The sequence below is a fragment of the Oncorhynchus mykiss genome, chromosome 9 (assembly GCF_013265735.2).
Source record: "Oncorhynchus mykiss isolate Arlee chromosome 9, USDA_OmykA_1.1, whole genome shotgun sequence".
Taxonomy (NCBI): domain Eukaryota; kingdom Metazoa; phylum Chordata; class Actinopteri; order Salmoniformes; family Salmonidae; genus Oncorhynchus; species Oncorhynchus mykiss.
The window spans coordinates 47,579,078-47,594,517 of record NC_048573.1 but is presented as its reverse complement, the minus strand read 5'-3'; the positions used below and the strand labels follow the sequence as shown (position 1 = coordinate 47,594,517).

General features: G+C 41.5%; 1 protein-coding gene across 1 annotated transcript; it reads right to left on the bottom strand.

Annotated features, from left to right (window-relative positions):
• Window positions 1-5,299: 5,299 nt before the first annotated feature.
• On the bottom strand, window positions 5,300-15,176 carry LOC110532242 (uncharacterized protein KIAA2013 homolog). Its single transcript, XM_021615964.2, has 3 exons — window positions 13,275-15,176; window positions 10,289-11,175; window positions 5,300-7,991 (listed from the first exon to the last, which is right to left on the bottom strand). Exons 1-3 carry the CDS (start codon window positions 14,236-14,238, stop codon window positions 7,959-7,961), a joined length of 1,884 nt encoding a protein of 627 aa, XP_021471639.1. The 5' UTR covers window positions 14,239-15,176; the 3' UTR covers window positions 5,300-7,958.
• Window positions 15,177-15,440: the final 264 nt, after the last annotated feature.

The window sequence follows — 15,440 nt, the reverse complement described above, 5'->3', positions numbered from 1 at the left end:
CTGCTCTCACTTGGGGCCAAAGCCAGGCCACTGGTACTTTTCAGCTGCCATTTACATAAATGGCTAACTGTGAACTAAAACACCTTTTCACAAAGCAACTGTTTTGATTATCTAGAGGTTGTTTAGTCCTCTCTATCAGCCCTAGCACAATTTCCCTAGTATAACATAAGGGTGTATACACTAGTGTAACACTGGTGTTCAGTGGTGATTTTAGCATGTAAATCTTGGTGGGGTAAACTCAACTATTTTGTTTAGATGCATGCCAGCAAAGCCACTACACAACACTAAACAATACATGAATTGCACTATAACGGTGCCCACAAACTGTTAGGGCCTACATAAAGCTGTCACGACAGCGGAGCTTTCCTTTCAGCATCATGGAGTGAATCCTTACCACTGCTACACCTGGCTATCAGTGGAGCCTCATCTGGCATCAAAACAGTTCATTCAGCCTCATTTACTGACTTTTTAGAACCATAGCTGATATGGCCGACTTGCTTAAACAAATGTGGTTTCTACTGACTCCTTGCGGATTTTTGTAAACCAATAAGAACATTTGTCCTTCAATAATAACAAACACCAAGATGAGTTTGGACTTTTGAACCATTCACAAGGATTATTACATTTATGTTCAATCATTCATAATGTTTGTTCTTATATCATTAACACTTAGCTTCAAGTATAAGCAAGTGCAAGCAAACTAGCTGTGATGAGGTAGGACTATTCGTTCAGCACTTTTAAAATGGAAACCGACAGAAATTCAAATAGATTCAGATAGAGAGAGAGACGTGGTTAGCCTACCATTTGAATTATTTTATTAAGCCTATGTGGTCTAAAAAGGAAGGAAAATAATCATGAGGATACACGTTTATAGATAATATACCGACGCACAGACAGCACATTGGGCGAACACAACAACTCTTGCAATATCAACTGTAATTACATGGCTCTATTACTGAACTTTTTGTTGAAAACAAATATTTGAATGGGAAGAGTGTCACTGGGAAACATGGTTACAGACCCAACAACACTATATAGAATCCGCTCCTCGTGAAGAAAAGCACGAGCTAATTTATACAGCAGCATACAATACATTTTTGTGCTGTGTTCACTTGAACAGGAAGGTGGCGCGGTGATTCTTCTTGTGGGCAAGTTTTGTCATCAAATATACATGAATATGTAAAATTATATTTCAGAATGTAGCAATACTCCACTGTAAAATGGTTGTGGCTGTTTTGCTTCCACTGGTCCTGGGGAAAAAGACATGAATTCTACCCAGTAGCAGTAAATTTGAGCCAAAAAACCTGTCGGCCTCTGCCAAGAGGCTGAAACTTTTTTGTTATATTTATCAATGGTGTCAATCATTTCGGACCACACTAGTTTCAGTAAGTAGTAGGCAAGAACGAGTCCAATCCAATCTACATGTAGGCTACACAGTCCAGTCTTAACTTGTAGACGTCATAGGAGTCGATGCGAGTGTCGAGCACATGTACAGATTGTTCAGCATCCCCATGACTCGCAGAGGGGTGCAGGAGGCCGAGATAGTGGTGAAACCAACAATATCAGAGAAGAAAATAGTGACCTGTATAGAATGACAGGAAAAACAAGATGCCTCTCTTAATTCATCATATGGTAAATTGTGCGTGCAAAGTATGCTGTGCATGTGAAGTACATGTATATAGTTGACTCCATTGTGATTGAAGTCTCTTTTACAAGACAGACAGTGGACCAAAGTAAACATGGGTAAATGGAGTAAGAGTCATTTGTAAGTGTACTGTACAGTTCTATTGTATACTTATATGGTCTCTTCGTCTAGCAGCTGAATAATGGGGGTTCCTCAGGAATCTGTCTTAGGACCTTTCCTCTTTAGCTTATATGACCTTCCTCATGATGTTGATAGCCAAATGTATGCAGATAATATTGTGATTGTGTTCCATTTTGAGAATGTTACAAAGCTGGGACTCAAAGGCTGCATTTAGCAGCCCAATTCTGATATTTCTTCCCACTAATTGGTATTTTGACCAATCAGATCAGCTCTGAAAAAGATCTGATGCGTAAGATCTGATGTGATTGGTCAAATGATCAGAATTGCGCTGCCTGTGTGAACGCAGCCATAGAAGCCTGTGTCAAAACGGACCACATCCCCTTTGGTAGCCAATAGCCCTGAGCAAAGTGCTTTTGGCCCAGCTGGTTCAAGCCACTCAATAAGATGGATGCAATTTTCACCCATGTAACCTGTTTTATCTCCTAATGAATATGGAACACCGTAATTACAGGTAATCATGACAACAATAAGAGCAAATAAACCAAATGTAAGGGTTCATTCAGCACATTGGTTTGGTGATTTTGACAACCAATCTGGTGCAGGAGGTCCTCGGTCAGTTGTCTCTGGCGCTTCAGGTCCTCGGTCCTCTCTCGCAGGCTACGTGCAAAATTCTGGGTCCACGCCGTCATCTGCTTGAAGGACATCAGCACCAGTGGTTAGATCAGGCAGAGTGATCTGCTGGCACCACCCCGGCCAGAAGACCCACATGGGTGTCCCTCAGGGCCTGGAAGCCAGTCTGAGAGCCTGTGAGGACGCCCACTTTGACCACCATGTCAGATGCTGAAATCTGCCAAGGGGCAGAGACGAAGACGTATGCGTTGACTTCGAGGCTGTTGGTCAGGTTGAGCTTTAGGTGAATGTTTTCCATCCAACAGTCATGCAGTGTTTCTGACGAGAGCTGGGCAAAGGCTAAGCGGCTCAGTGCGTGGATCCACTTCTCGTGAAAGTCAGCTTGGGTTCCAATGGAAGAGAGTTCACTGAACTGGTGATTGAGTTCCAGGAATGTGACTATCAGTCTCAGTGAGAGGACATCTTTCCAGTCTGAAAACTTCTTGACCTGACTAATGTCCGGGAGTCTGACAATCGTCAAGGAGAACACAGGCTTAACTAGTAGAAAGAGGAGGAAGGGAAGCGCTACTAAGGTACACAATAGTACATTTTGGTAGACAGAAGGTGCTCTTTGGTAAAAAGGGTAAATTGGTCATCAAAAAGAAAGGAGGAACAAGACACTTCATATAATTAATTAAAATGCCTTTATTTGTAGGGCATGTTCAATAGAAACAAAGTTTTAAAAATCCGACATATTTCGGGTGCATGGCCTTCGTCAGGGAGTACAAAGAAATAATACAATGTCCTCTTATGAACAACTTTTCCAATTAGCCCTAATTAGAAGAGGGTGTGGTTACAAAATTGATTGGACACACATAGGAAGCAATATTATACACATTATGGGGAGCTGATGACAGCAAATTGACCTATCACGAACCTACAGGAAGGGTGAGAAATCCAGGCCACTAAATACCCTGGTTGAAAAACAGATATGGATTTCTCACCCTTCCTGTAGGTTCGTGATAGGTCCATTTGCTGTCATCTAGTGGACATTTTGCTCAATTGCCCTCAGCTATGCTTAGACTGTTGTTGTTCATGTTTTGCTGTGTTCTAGTGTACTATTGAATATATTGCTTTCTTATTCTCAACACTTCTCCCAGTCATATTTAAGGTTAGAACTACCTTTCTAAGAGTTCTGATACTTCTAGCTTGGAGTTGTATTTTTATGATAACATAGCTACAGTATTTCACTTTTTAACGTGTATAGTATTGCTTACTAGGTGTGTCCAATCAATTTTGTAACCACTCCCTCTTCTAATTAGGGCTAATTGGAAAAGCTGTTCAAAAGAGGACATTGTATTATTTGCATGGCGAAGGCCATGCAGCCAAAACGCATCGTATTTTTAAAACTTTGTTTCTGTTGAACATGCCATACAAATATAGGCATTTTAATGAATTATATGAAGAGTGCCTTGGTCCTCCTTTCTTTTTGGAGAACACAGGCTTGTTGTTGTTGTCCTCAGCTCATAATTGTTGTCCTCAGCTCATAATTGTTGTTATCCTCACCTCATAATCACAGGTAAAATGTCGGTCAGTGGTCTTGGCTTGTCTCCTTACTCCTGCATAGACTTCTTGTGTTTTGGAGTTCACCTATGAGTTGGAGAATAGCCGTGGTCCTACGTGAAGTCAGCTCGTCGAAAGTCACCTTTGTGGCGCGCAGCAGGTCCAAGTTAGAGCTGAGGTCAACGGAGACTGAGCCAAGCAGAGCCAGAAACTAGAGCAGACAAGCAGTTAATATGCGACGAACAGTGTAGTTACTGCCAAGACACGGAGAGGGAGCACCTGCAACAACAAAAAAATATGTAAAAAATATACCTAGATAAGGATCTATGATTACATAATAAAAAAAATGCTATAGACTTATTGTAAATATGAAATATGATTATTAAATAATGCAATTATAATTTTACAACCTTAATAGATACAAGTGGATATACATGTTTATGTTTAATAACACTTAAAAAAAAAAAATAATTAAGCACTTTTCATAACACCCAAAGTCACTTTACAAACACAAGAAAACCACATGAAAATAAGCAAGTATATAAAAGTACCCTTAACATGAGGACAGACTCGCCATGGACAACACCAAACATGGCTGACTAACCAGGGAAGTGAACTAGATAGGCTTATCTGTTGTTTTCGAGGATAAACACTGTGAATACATTGGTATACATTTGTTTTATTGTTCTGCTTAAACTTAGTGTGGGAAAAAAGTTCAACGAAATGCATTTGTTTATTGGATATAATGTTGATATTTATCATGTTTAAAAAAATAAAAAAAAGCATTTTAGCTAGGCTTACAAGTAAACCAAGGTTTTGTAGGTTTGTAGGCTATTAACATTGAACAAAACAATACTCACAATTGCCTGCAAATAGTTGCATTCGCTGTCGGCTTCCTCTTGCGTCGTTGGTGCGACTCTCCTCTTATGTCTGCTGTTCTGAATTTTGGTAAATATTATTTTCAGAGAAGCCGAGGACAGAGTCAGGGATGCGAGGCATTCCTTTTTCATGTAACGTTACTCCAAAGATGACTTGGACTCGTCGTCCCGAAAGTAAAATGCGGATATCAAAGTTATGATGTAGTCCTACATTTTTATGATGCAATTTAAAGAGAAGGCAGACATTATGTGAACAATTATTACAAACATGTCTCATTTGGCCCCGCAATGTTGCTTGTTCCTGATATCAGAGGCTTATAAATAGGATGCAACTAGTGACGTGTGTTGGATAATTGTGTGGTTTAATTTCTGCAAAGGGAGGAATACATGCCAATAAAGTCTCTCACCTCATTTCACCCAAGGCTTTTCAACAGAAAAAAGTAATACATTAAATTCTAACTCAATTTATCTTGCTTCTCTTTGAAATACATGTTCATATTGACATTTTTGACGACAATCTACAAAACGGGCTAATCAACAATTTCCCATCAAATTAAGATAGTTAAAATATCCCGTGTTATTACACTCAATATATTTCGTTCCAACATACATTGAGGTAACAAGTTGGCTACTGCTGGGCATAATCTTACCTGCACGCAAATCTATGGACTGCTATTGAGTTTCTTGCTTATTTAATGATTTGTGTTTTCCTTTATCAGAAAATCTCCTAAATTAGTTGAACATTTGTGTTTCCATGAAGTGAGGAAGTAAATCTGCAATATGTAACTTTTTGGGAAACCCAACCAAATTCACATCAAAATGATGATTTATACATCTGTCATTCTCAATGAACGCAAATGTAAGAAGTAGACATGTTCTATGTGCAATATTTCTATCCTTCCTGTGCGTAAGTTTAGTTTTTGCATCTTCTACTTTCGGTTTTGTAATCCAGCTTCAAACAGCTGAAAAAACTTTTTTGGTTATGGAAAATAGCGGTGTAAATGGTACAATGATTCTCTACACTATACTTGTTTGTTTTGTCACACACACTGAAATTAGGAAAACCAGTAGAATTTCAGCAACCAGGAAATGGAGAAGCGATTTCTGCATATTGCATCTTCAATGAATAGTGTGTAATTGCTTTTGCTGTATATGGGTCTCAATGACAGCTGCATCCACTCTTGAATATTTGCTTATCTATTCTTGAATACTTATATAAAAAGGGAAATAAGGGGAAATTACAGTGTGCCGAATAATGGAACAAGGGACCAAGGGAAATTATAACTAGAATGCAGTTATTGATTTGCCTAATTCAGTGTCTGCTCCATAATAAAAGGAAAATCAGAGAAATACATATTGTCATGCATTTAAACCCCATGTTGCATTACTAATTAGGCCTTGTGGGTTTTGACCATCTTTGATATCATTTTATTTTTGGTGGGGTGAGAGAACGCAAAGGACATTCAATTTTGTGGAAAACAACATGTAGTTTAAGAGCTATATACCATCCTTTGGTAATTAAACCAATTTAATTAAAAGCATAATTAAAACCCCTTCACACGTGCATAGAGCCTAATAACTGATTAGAAATACAGATTTCACTTTCAATTCACAAACAAGTTAATGTATACTGTCAGAAATTGTTTACCATATTTACATCTTAATTCAAATTCTTTGTATACATTTATTCTTTATCCAAGTTGAAATCAACTTACAACATATTTTCCCCCAAATCACATTATCATACAATATTCAAATACAATCCAACCAAATTCTAGGTGTAATCAGAATAAATTAAACTTGTTAAGGCACACTCAGTAGTTAGTTACAAACAAAATAACTGATGCGAAAAAAGCCCTTAAAAATGCTATATAAACAAAGATGAACAATAAATGCAAAAAAAAAACACAAAAACTGAAGAAAACAATTAAGTCACACTTCACAATAAATCAGAGTTGTAGAAACTCAGCTTATCTAGTAATTGTGGAGTATTTAAACAACATTAAGTTAATGTGCATTATTTCACTAAATCATGGTGGATCAATTAACATAATGTGCTGCAACCACACATTTAAATGTTAAGAGTAGCCTATATGAAGTAGACAAATCTACTACATGTCCAAATGTAATTCTATTGGTTTAATGTGTCAGAGTGAACAGTGTGAAGTGGCAGTGGAAACTGGAAACATACAGGCTACAAAACCCATTTAAGTAAACCAACTAAAAGAACCATGGCTCATTTAAATGTCAATGTTTACATCTCAATCCATTTTTAATGGAGATGATTTCGTAAAGCTGCAATAATAACCACTTGTGAAGTCGTAAATACCAGTTGGATGTGTTCACATGCATTGAACTCGTTGACAAACGCAGATTGGCTAATGGCCAACAAGCGGAGTCAACCACAGCGTTAATAGCTGTACTTTTAGTTTATCAAATTATGGTGTTCAAAAACAATATTAATAGATTGCTTTTTATAAATAATGTTTTGTTGGATTAAATTGCCGAAAATTCTGTTATCGAGGTCATTTCCTTTGTAGGTGACGTCAGAGGTCAGCATGTGGGAGAAGTAGGAGCTCAGGGATGATAAACAAGTTTTCCTCTAGTAATTACCAGTTGGAGGGGCATTCAAGTGGATTTTCCCCAGTCGTATGCGGTAAATACCACCTTCCCACTTGGTTATGATCGCAGGGTAAAATATATATGTGTGTAGCTTGGGTTAGGTTTCCACCATCTTGAAAAAAGGTGAAGGGATAACTGACATTTTTCAGAATTCCATATGGTAGAAACAAAACAAAGCTATGTCTAGAACCATTTAAATAGAATCCCTATTCTTGGTTCAAACCGAGGGGGTCTTCCAGCCAAAATAAATGGAAGCATTGTAAACAGTGACAGACTTTCGTTAGCCTTGCCAATGAAAGAGGTCATTAGGTGAGGTGAGCTTCATTCTCTGAATTCAGCTTCAACATGTTTCTCTGAATTCAGCTCCAACATGTCAAAAGTCAAATACACATTGTTGACCATCTCAATACAAATCATTGACAAACAATGACATGAACAGTAACACACTTTATGGAAATGTAATTTGTCTCATGCTGCCATCGCTGGCTGCTACTCTGCACCTGTGATGTCATGGCTGCTTCCTAAGCTTCCATTTCCTCACTTGGCTTCGTCACCTGGTGAGGTTAAAGGGGAGGGTTACAAACAGGAAGAGGAAACAGGAAATGCAAGGCTGTTTACTGAAGCAAGCTCCTACTGGCTGACGCTCCAATCCCAAATCGACAATAGAGCTAATTTAAACCAGGGCTTCTACCCCCTGAGCAAATGTGGAGATCTGAGAGGATTGGAAAGGTGTAAGAAATATGGCAGCAATTCCACCTGGCACATTAGAAAACAATGTTAAGCTACTCCAACATTGCATTGGCCGTCGTCAAGACCACAAGAGCATAGGAGCTAGCGGCTAGGAATCGGTTGGGGATAGGCCAAATACCTATCCACACATACGTATGAGAAACAGCAAGCTCTCTAAATATCAGCGAGAACCAAGTCCTTCTGTCAATTTAATTTCTTAATTTAGTCAGAGTGAATCAATAGAAACCATCATCCAAAAAAACAGCCCAATCAAAACAATGTAACATGGTGAAAGGGATTTACTGGCAGTCAAAACTAATCAAAGACAACCACTTACAGTAGAAATGTTCCTCCTTTGTAATGCCCATTATTATAAAACAGAGACATCTAATTTTGCAACCAATGCTGTAGATAGATGGGTATTTGTACATGATTGGAGACAGGCATCAAGAAGCTTTCGGATAATTGCCGGACTAGTTCGTACCACCACGTTGGACCCGTTTGTGTTCCAGTTTTGGTGTCTCTTTCTAATTTTGAGACATAGCACAGACAGTTCCTTAGCCTAGCCTATACTGAACAAAAATATGAACGCAAAATACAACAATTTGAAAGATTTTCCTGAGTTACAGTTCATATAAGGAAATCAGTCAATTGATATACATTAATTAGGCCCTAATCTTTGGATTTCACATGACTGGGCAAGTGCACAGCCATGGGTGGGCCTGGGAGAGCATAGGGCCCACCCACTGGGGAGCCAGGTATAGCCAATCAGAATGAGTTTTTCCCCACAAAAGGGCTTTATTACATGTAGAAATACTACTCAGCACACCCCCAGACGATCCCACAGGTGAAGAAACCGGACGTGGAGGTCTTGGGCTGGCGTGGTTACACGTGGTCTGCGGTTGTGAGACCGGTTGGACGTACTGACAAATTCTCTAAAACAACGCTTATGGTAGAGAAATTAACATTCAATTCTCTGGCAACAGCTCTGTTGGACATTCCTGCAGTCCGCATGCCAGTTGCATGCTCCCTCAAAACTCGAGGTCTGTGGCATTGTGTTGTTTAACAAAACTGCACATTTTATTGTCCCCAGCACAAGGTGCACCTACGTAACGATCATGCTGTTTAATCAGCTTCTTGATATGCCACACCTGTCAGGTGGATAGATTATCTTGGCAAAGAATAAATGCTCACTAACAGGGCCGTAAACAAATTTGTGCACAACACTGAGAAAAATTAGCTTTTTGTGAGTATTGAACATTTCTGGGACCTTAAATTTTAGCTCATGAAACATGTTCATATTTTTGTTCAGTGTACTTTAAACCTCTCGAAATTAGTATGCCGTGTATCAAATTGAGGTGGTAGTAACTAGGCTACAATAGAAGCGAACAGAACTGAAAAGATTGGAAACCCACATTTACACCATTGTTGATTGAGAAGAGACTTCAAGGCACCCGTATAGGGATTAAAAAGAGGGTGAACTCATCTTAAACAACATACATTAGCTACACTAGAGGCTTATGGTTGGGGGAAAAAAATATTTGTTTGCTTTCACACAGACGGGAAATGCTATAGGCTACATTTGGAAATATATGTAAGGGTTTGGAAATCGATGGATTAAAACAACTTGCATTACTGCATGTAGTGAAATGTTGAGAAACAGAACTGGGATGGTCCACCACTTTAAATGAGGACTAACACTGGTGCGTTCAATGACAGAAGTTTTCAAATAAAATTTGAATGTTAGAATGTATTCCTAATAGGCTATGAATTGCAAAATAAATTGTGCCTTACTTTCCGATTAGAGCATTTGTCGTCAAATGTCTTCACAAACTGATTCATTTCACACAGAATGAGAAATCACCAAATAAATTGTTTGTACGGAAGACAGCACAAAAAAAGGGCGAGGCAGGGAACAGCAATTATGCAAATCCACTCCAAAAAACATCCCAAGCACACATCCAAACTATGTCCCTGCTGAGACAGAGAAAGACACCCGAAGAGGAATGAAAGTGAAAGGGAATTCTCCACCACACACAAAAAACTAAGCGAGAAGAGCACAATTTGGACAGTTTTTTTGTTCATCAGTTCAAAGCAGTTTGTTGTGTTTGTGTTATTATACCTTGCTCCTGAAGAGGGGCTTGGCGCTGGGGCCGCAGTACTCATTGTAGATGAGTTTGAAGAGGAAGAGGTGGAAGAGGGTGATGAGAGAAGCCACGCCGAACCAAAAGAGGAAGGGCAGGCCCGGGTCCTGCTTGGCCATGTGCTCCTCGTGTGCCAGGATGGCTTTGAGGTGCAGTGTGTGCCGCAGGTCCTGCAGGTGGCGCAGGTCCGTGGATATGTAGAGCAGTGGTGTGATGGGCTGCGTCACCATCACCGGGAACACGTGGCCCTTGGACTCTACCATTGACGACGTCAGCTCCACCGGCTCGTTGAGGCAGCCCGCCTCGCAGGCGTACAGCGCTACGGGTTTCTCCTGGGGCTTGACCGACACATGCAGGAAGGGTTTGACCGACACGTGCAGGAAGGGCTTACCCTCGGCGTCCAGAAGCACAGCCAGGTTGATCAGGTCCTGGTTGTAGTGGATGCCTCGCAGCGCATAGCTGTTGTGCAGCACGTCCGGGTCCGCCTGGAACTGCAGGTGGTTTTCGTTGAAGGAGAGGCCTCCGAAGCTGAGTACGGCACCCTGCATGACGCCATGGGCACCTGCCGCCACAAGCACCTTGCAACCCCTCTTCTGCAGGGTGAGGGTCCACAGGGTGACCAGCTGCAGGACTTGGGCCACACTGCTGACCCGCTCCGGCCACAGGTTATCGGCATGCATGGTGGCATGCCCACTAAAGCAGTGGTCGGCGTAGTTGAGGCTGGATTCCAGGCGGGCGCGTTCTTCAGGGCCCAGGCGGCGGTCTAGCAGGGGTGCCGGCGAGGCCGAGAGGACGTAGTAGAGTGTGGTGTTGACCGTGGCGCTGGATGGCGTATGCGCGTCAGTGATCTTACGCATCTCCACCCCTGCAGGAGACACACACAGTAGATTTGGAAACAGAAAATGGCTACATAGTCATTTGATCTAGAACTACATAATTAATTAGTTAGTCATTCATCATGATCAGATAGAATGCTTGTATTTTTGTAAATACTGGATTGTGTTAATATCATCTGGGTTGTTACATTTGATTTCAATCTCTTTTTGACCGCACCCCTTTTGATTTGAACAAAAAATCCTATACATAGTTTCCCATGTTAGAAGTGGTCAGAGTAATTTTTGGGACCTGAATGACACAACATTTAGGATAGAGGTGCTCAAAGTAAACCCATTTTGCATACCCCACCCTACCATAAAGCATCCATGTCTTCATTACTGGAAAATATAAAAGGTTGAGTTTCATATAATTTACAAGCTTCCAAAACAGGGTTGCCAAAGTATTTTATCATGTTTTGGAAAAAAAGTTAAATAATAAGTTTAAATAACATTAACGTAAATTATCTAAAAACACTCTTTTAAATGTACACTGTCATTCAAACGTTTGGGGTCACTTTGAAATGGCCTTGTTTTTTTTGTCCATTAAAATAACATCAAATTGATCAGAAATACAGTTTAACAGGTAGCCTAGTGGTTAGAGTGTTGGGCCAGTAGGTTGCTGGATCGAATCCCCAAGCTGTCAAGGTAAAAATCTGTCATTCTGCCCTTGAACAAGGCAGTTAACCAACTGTACCCCGGTAAGCCATCATTGTAAATAAGGATTAACTAACTTGCCTAGTTAAATAGGTTAAATAAAATAAATAAAAATGTTGGAAATCACTGGAAACGGCAGATTTTTATTGAAATATCTACATAGAGGCGTACAGAGGCCCATTATCAGCACCCATCACTCCTGTGTTCCAATGGCACGTTGTGCTAGCTAATCCAAGTTGATCATTTTAAAAGGCTAATTGAGCATTAGAAAACCCAGCTGAAAACTGTTGTCCTGATTAAAGAAGCAGTAAAACTGGCATTTTTTTTGACTAGTTGAGTATCTGGAGCATCAGCATTTGTGGGTTCGATTGATTACAGGCTCAAAATGGCCAGAAACAAATAACTTTTTTTCTGAAATTCGTCAGTCTATTCTTGTTCTGAGAAATTAAGGCTATTCCATGTGAGAAATTGCCAAGAAACTGAAGATCTCGTACAACGCTATGTACTACTCCCCCCTTCACAGAACGCAAACTGGCTTTAACCAGAAAAAGTGGGAGGCCCCAGTGCACAACTGAGCAAGAGGACAAGTACATTAGATTGTCTAGTTTGAGAAACAGACACCTCACAAGTCTTCAACTGGCTGCTTAAATAGTACCTGCAAAACACCAGTCTCAACGTCAACAGTGAAGAGGTAACTCCGGGATGCTGGAAATTTACCAGAAAGTTTCAGACCCTTTGCAACCCTAGTTTGAACTATACAAGCGATACGCGCTTAGCCACGTTAGCTTCACCCTCATGTGGGTGCTAGCAAACACGCTTGGTAGTGCTAGGTATCAATAGCCATTGTCAGCCAATCCAGTAGGGTCTGGAAGCCATGGTGAGCTTCGACTGGTCACTTGCGCCACAATATCGTAGAGAATTTGCATAAAGTTAATCTATTGCCAACTTTAGTCCCACCCTACTCAGCTCCCTCGCCCATGCTCACATTGCGCAACGGTTCCCCCCGCCCAGTCCGCTTCTCTCGCTTTCCTTCCAATGAAAGTGAATTTCTTCTGATATTTCACTGTACGATGCTGCTGTATATTACGAGACGCAGCCGGGTAAGCTTAGTCTCAACCGATGGTGGGCACAACACAAACACCTTAGATGGTGTAAATAGGGTCTAAAAAACAACATACTTGAAAATGACGTTTACGCATTTTTTGATAATTGACGTTAAAGAATTAAAAAGTCAATTTTTATATAAAAGCCTGCTTAACAAAATGTGTATTCAAATCAAAAGGTGTGCAGTCAAAAGGTGATTGAAATCAAATGGAACTACCCATCCATTAATTGTTTTGTCCTGTACAGTCTGAGAAAACTCACATACTAAATACCACAGTATTTGCACTGTAAAGAGAAAAGACATGGCATCTCAGCGTTGACTTTTACTTACCTGAGATGAAGAGGTCCATCCAGGCCTGTTGGTGGTCCTGGACCAGATCTTCTATGTTAGCCCTCAGCAGCTCGCCCAGCTCTTTCTTGGCCCCCTCTCTAAGCCTAGTGAAGGTCTCCTGCAACTTGGTCGACTCAATGGGCTCCGACGTCCACACCACCGACAGCACACTTTCTGCGTACTCCGACTTGGCCGCCACCTGGATGCGGCTGCCCAGCTTCTTGGTGGCCACCACCACCAGCAATATCTGGTTCTTCTCCGGCAGAACCACGCGGCCCGACGACAGCACCACCTCTTTGTCCTCCACCTTCTCCACGCTGGCTGAGAACTTGCTCCCGAACAAGGACGGTTCAGTGGAAACCTCCAGGGTGGCGGCCCGCTCCGAGGGGTTGTTGACGTGGATCCTCTGGAGGTAGACGTTGGGCCGGCTGCGGTGGGCAATGAACTCCTCTCGGACGGTGAGGCAGTCACGGGCTGACCCGGAGCTATCCCCCGGGAGGACACAGTGGACGGACAGGACAGCCCCTTTGCGGAACCAGAGCATGGTTGCACTCGCCTCGGCCCGCTTCCCAGGGAGGTGGACACCCACTATGGGCGAATACTCAGTCTGGTGGACAGGGGCCGAGCCGGGCTGGGAGGACGAGGCCACCCACAGTCTGTTGGAGTCAATGTCCACCAGGAAATGGCCGTTACCTGAGACAAAAGGTGTGACCGCTTTCTCCTGGGGAGTGCTGTAGATTCCCTCCCCCCGGTCCACCAGTGACTTCCACCTGTGGATCTCAGTCTGGAGGCATTGTCCGGCAGGCCCCCCAGATTGGCCTGAGCCACTAAACAACCTCAAAGCGCCCTCTGAGCTAAGATACCAGTAGAAGATTAGGAAAACCAGCAGTCCAATGAGCATTCTTCTAGCCCAGCTGCTTGACAGCACACCTGGTAGGCCCTTTAGTCTTTGCTGGAGCCACATTTTGAATTTAGGCTTAAGAGTCACTTTAACTCAAGTTTGCAACTCGTGTTAATGAGCTAAGTAGCTTACGTTAGATAATGACTACAAACAAAATGGACGGTCAAAGTTGGTTCTCCATTCTAATCTGACCAAAACCAACGTTAACAGACTAGCTAGATTACCACTTAAAGTATTTCGCTAAATGTGTGAAGTGTTGTATTTCCTGTTGACAACTAGCTAGCTAACCTTTCGCTAGCAACGCACTGGTGAAATTAGCTAAACTGGTAGCTAGCTCTTTACTAGCTAGTTAGCTAACTAGTAAACTGGTACTCAAATATTGTATGACTAGCTATGTTGCTATCCAACCAAGAGCAACATACATTCCATGTCAAACATTGCTTACTGTCAAATCTAACAACGCTTACAATAACAAGCTACTGACTGTAACAACCTAACTGTTACTATTTAACGTTAGCTAGCTATGGTGGTTGCAAACTAGCATTGTTGCGATGCAAATTAGGCGACACTTTGCATTTGTTTCTCACATCGTGGCAATACGTCCATTGAGTGCAATTGTTGCTCATTTGTTGCTTGTGTCTAGCAGTTGTGAGATTTCATTCCTTGTTGAAGTGGATTACTTTGTTCAAGCAACTCACCAATCTATCGTTGACACTTTTGGATTTACTGAAATTAGCGTAAATGATGTTGACAGAAACCGGAAGTGTCGGAATTGGTTCAGTCGCATGATCATTTTTACGACACTGAAATGTTTTTTTTGATTGCCTTTAAAGTTCCAACAATAATAGCTATTTTATCCTCGTTTATCCATCGAATCTATGCTACTACTGATGAAGCGGGTTCTGATATGTAGTCTCTGATGATACAACGTTTTGAGACAGACTGAGGAGGAGATGGATAGCGTCTGTGAAAAGAGGAAAATTGGAGTTAAGAATTCTGAACTGAATAAGAGGATCTCTGAGCAGCCTGAAGCAGGAGAACTCTGAACTTAAACATTATGTTTGTGAGCTCAGTAAAGAGTCCCTATCCTGTCCCTCCGTTACGGCCATTATTATGAGCTGTCTTCCCCTCAACAGCCTCCTGTGGTGCACACCCCTTCATATTAGCCACATCCGTTGCTGACAGGTGTATACAATCGAGCACACAGCCATACAATCTCCATAGACAAACATTGGCAGTAAAACTACCCATATTGAAGAGCTCAG

Excerpts from the sequence above, each read along its gene's own strand:
- LOC110532242 (XM_021615964.2), bottom strand. The coding sequence starts at position 14,238 with ATGTGGCTCCAGCAAAGACTAAAGGGCCTACCAGGTGTGCTGTCAAGC. Across the intron at positions 11,176-13,274 it reads GATGGACCTCTTCATCTCAG|GGGTGGAGATGCGTAAGATC; the intron begins GTAAGTAAAAGT and ends TGTCTCCTGCAG. Across the intron at positions 7,992-10,288 it reads AGCCCCTCTTCAGGAGCAAG|GTGACGAAGCCAAGTGAGGA; the intron begins GTATAATAACAC and ends TAACCTCACCAG.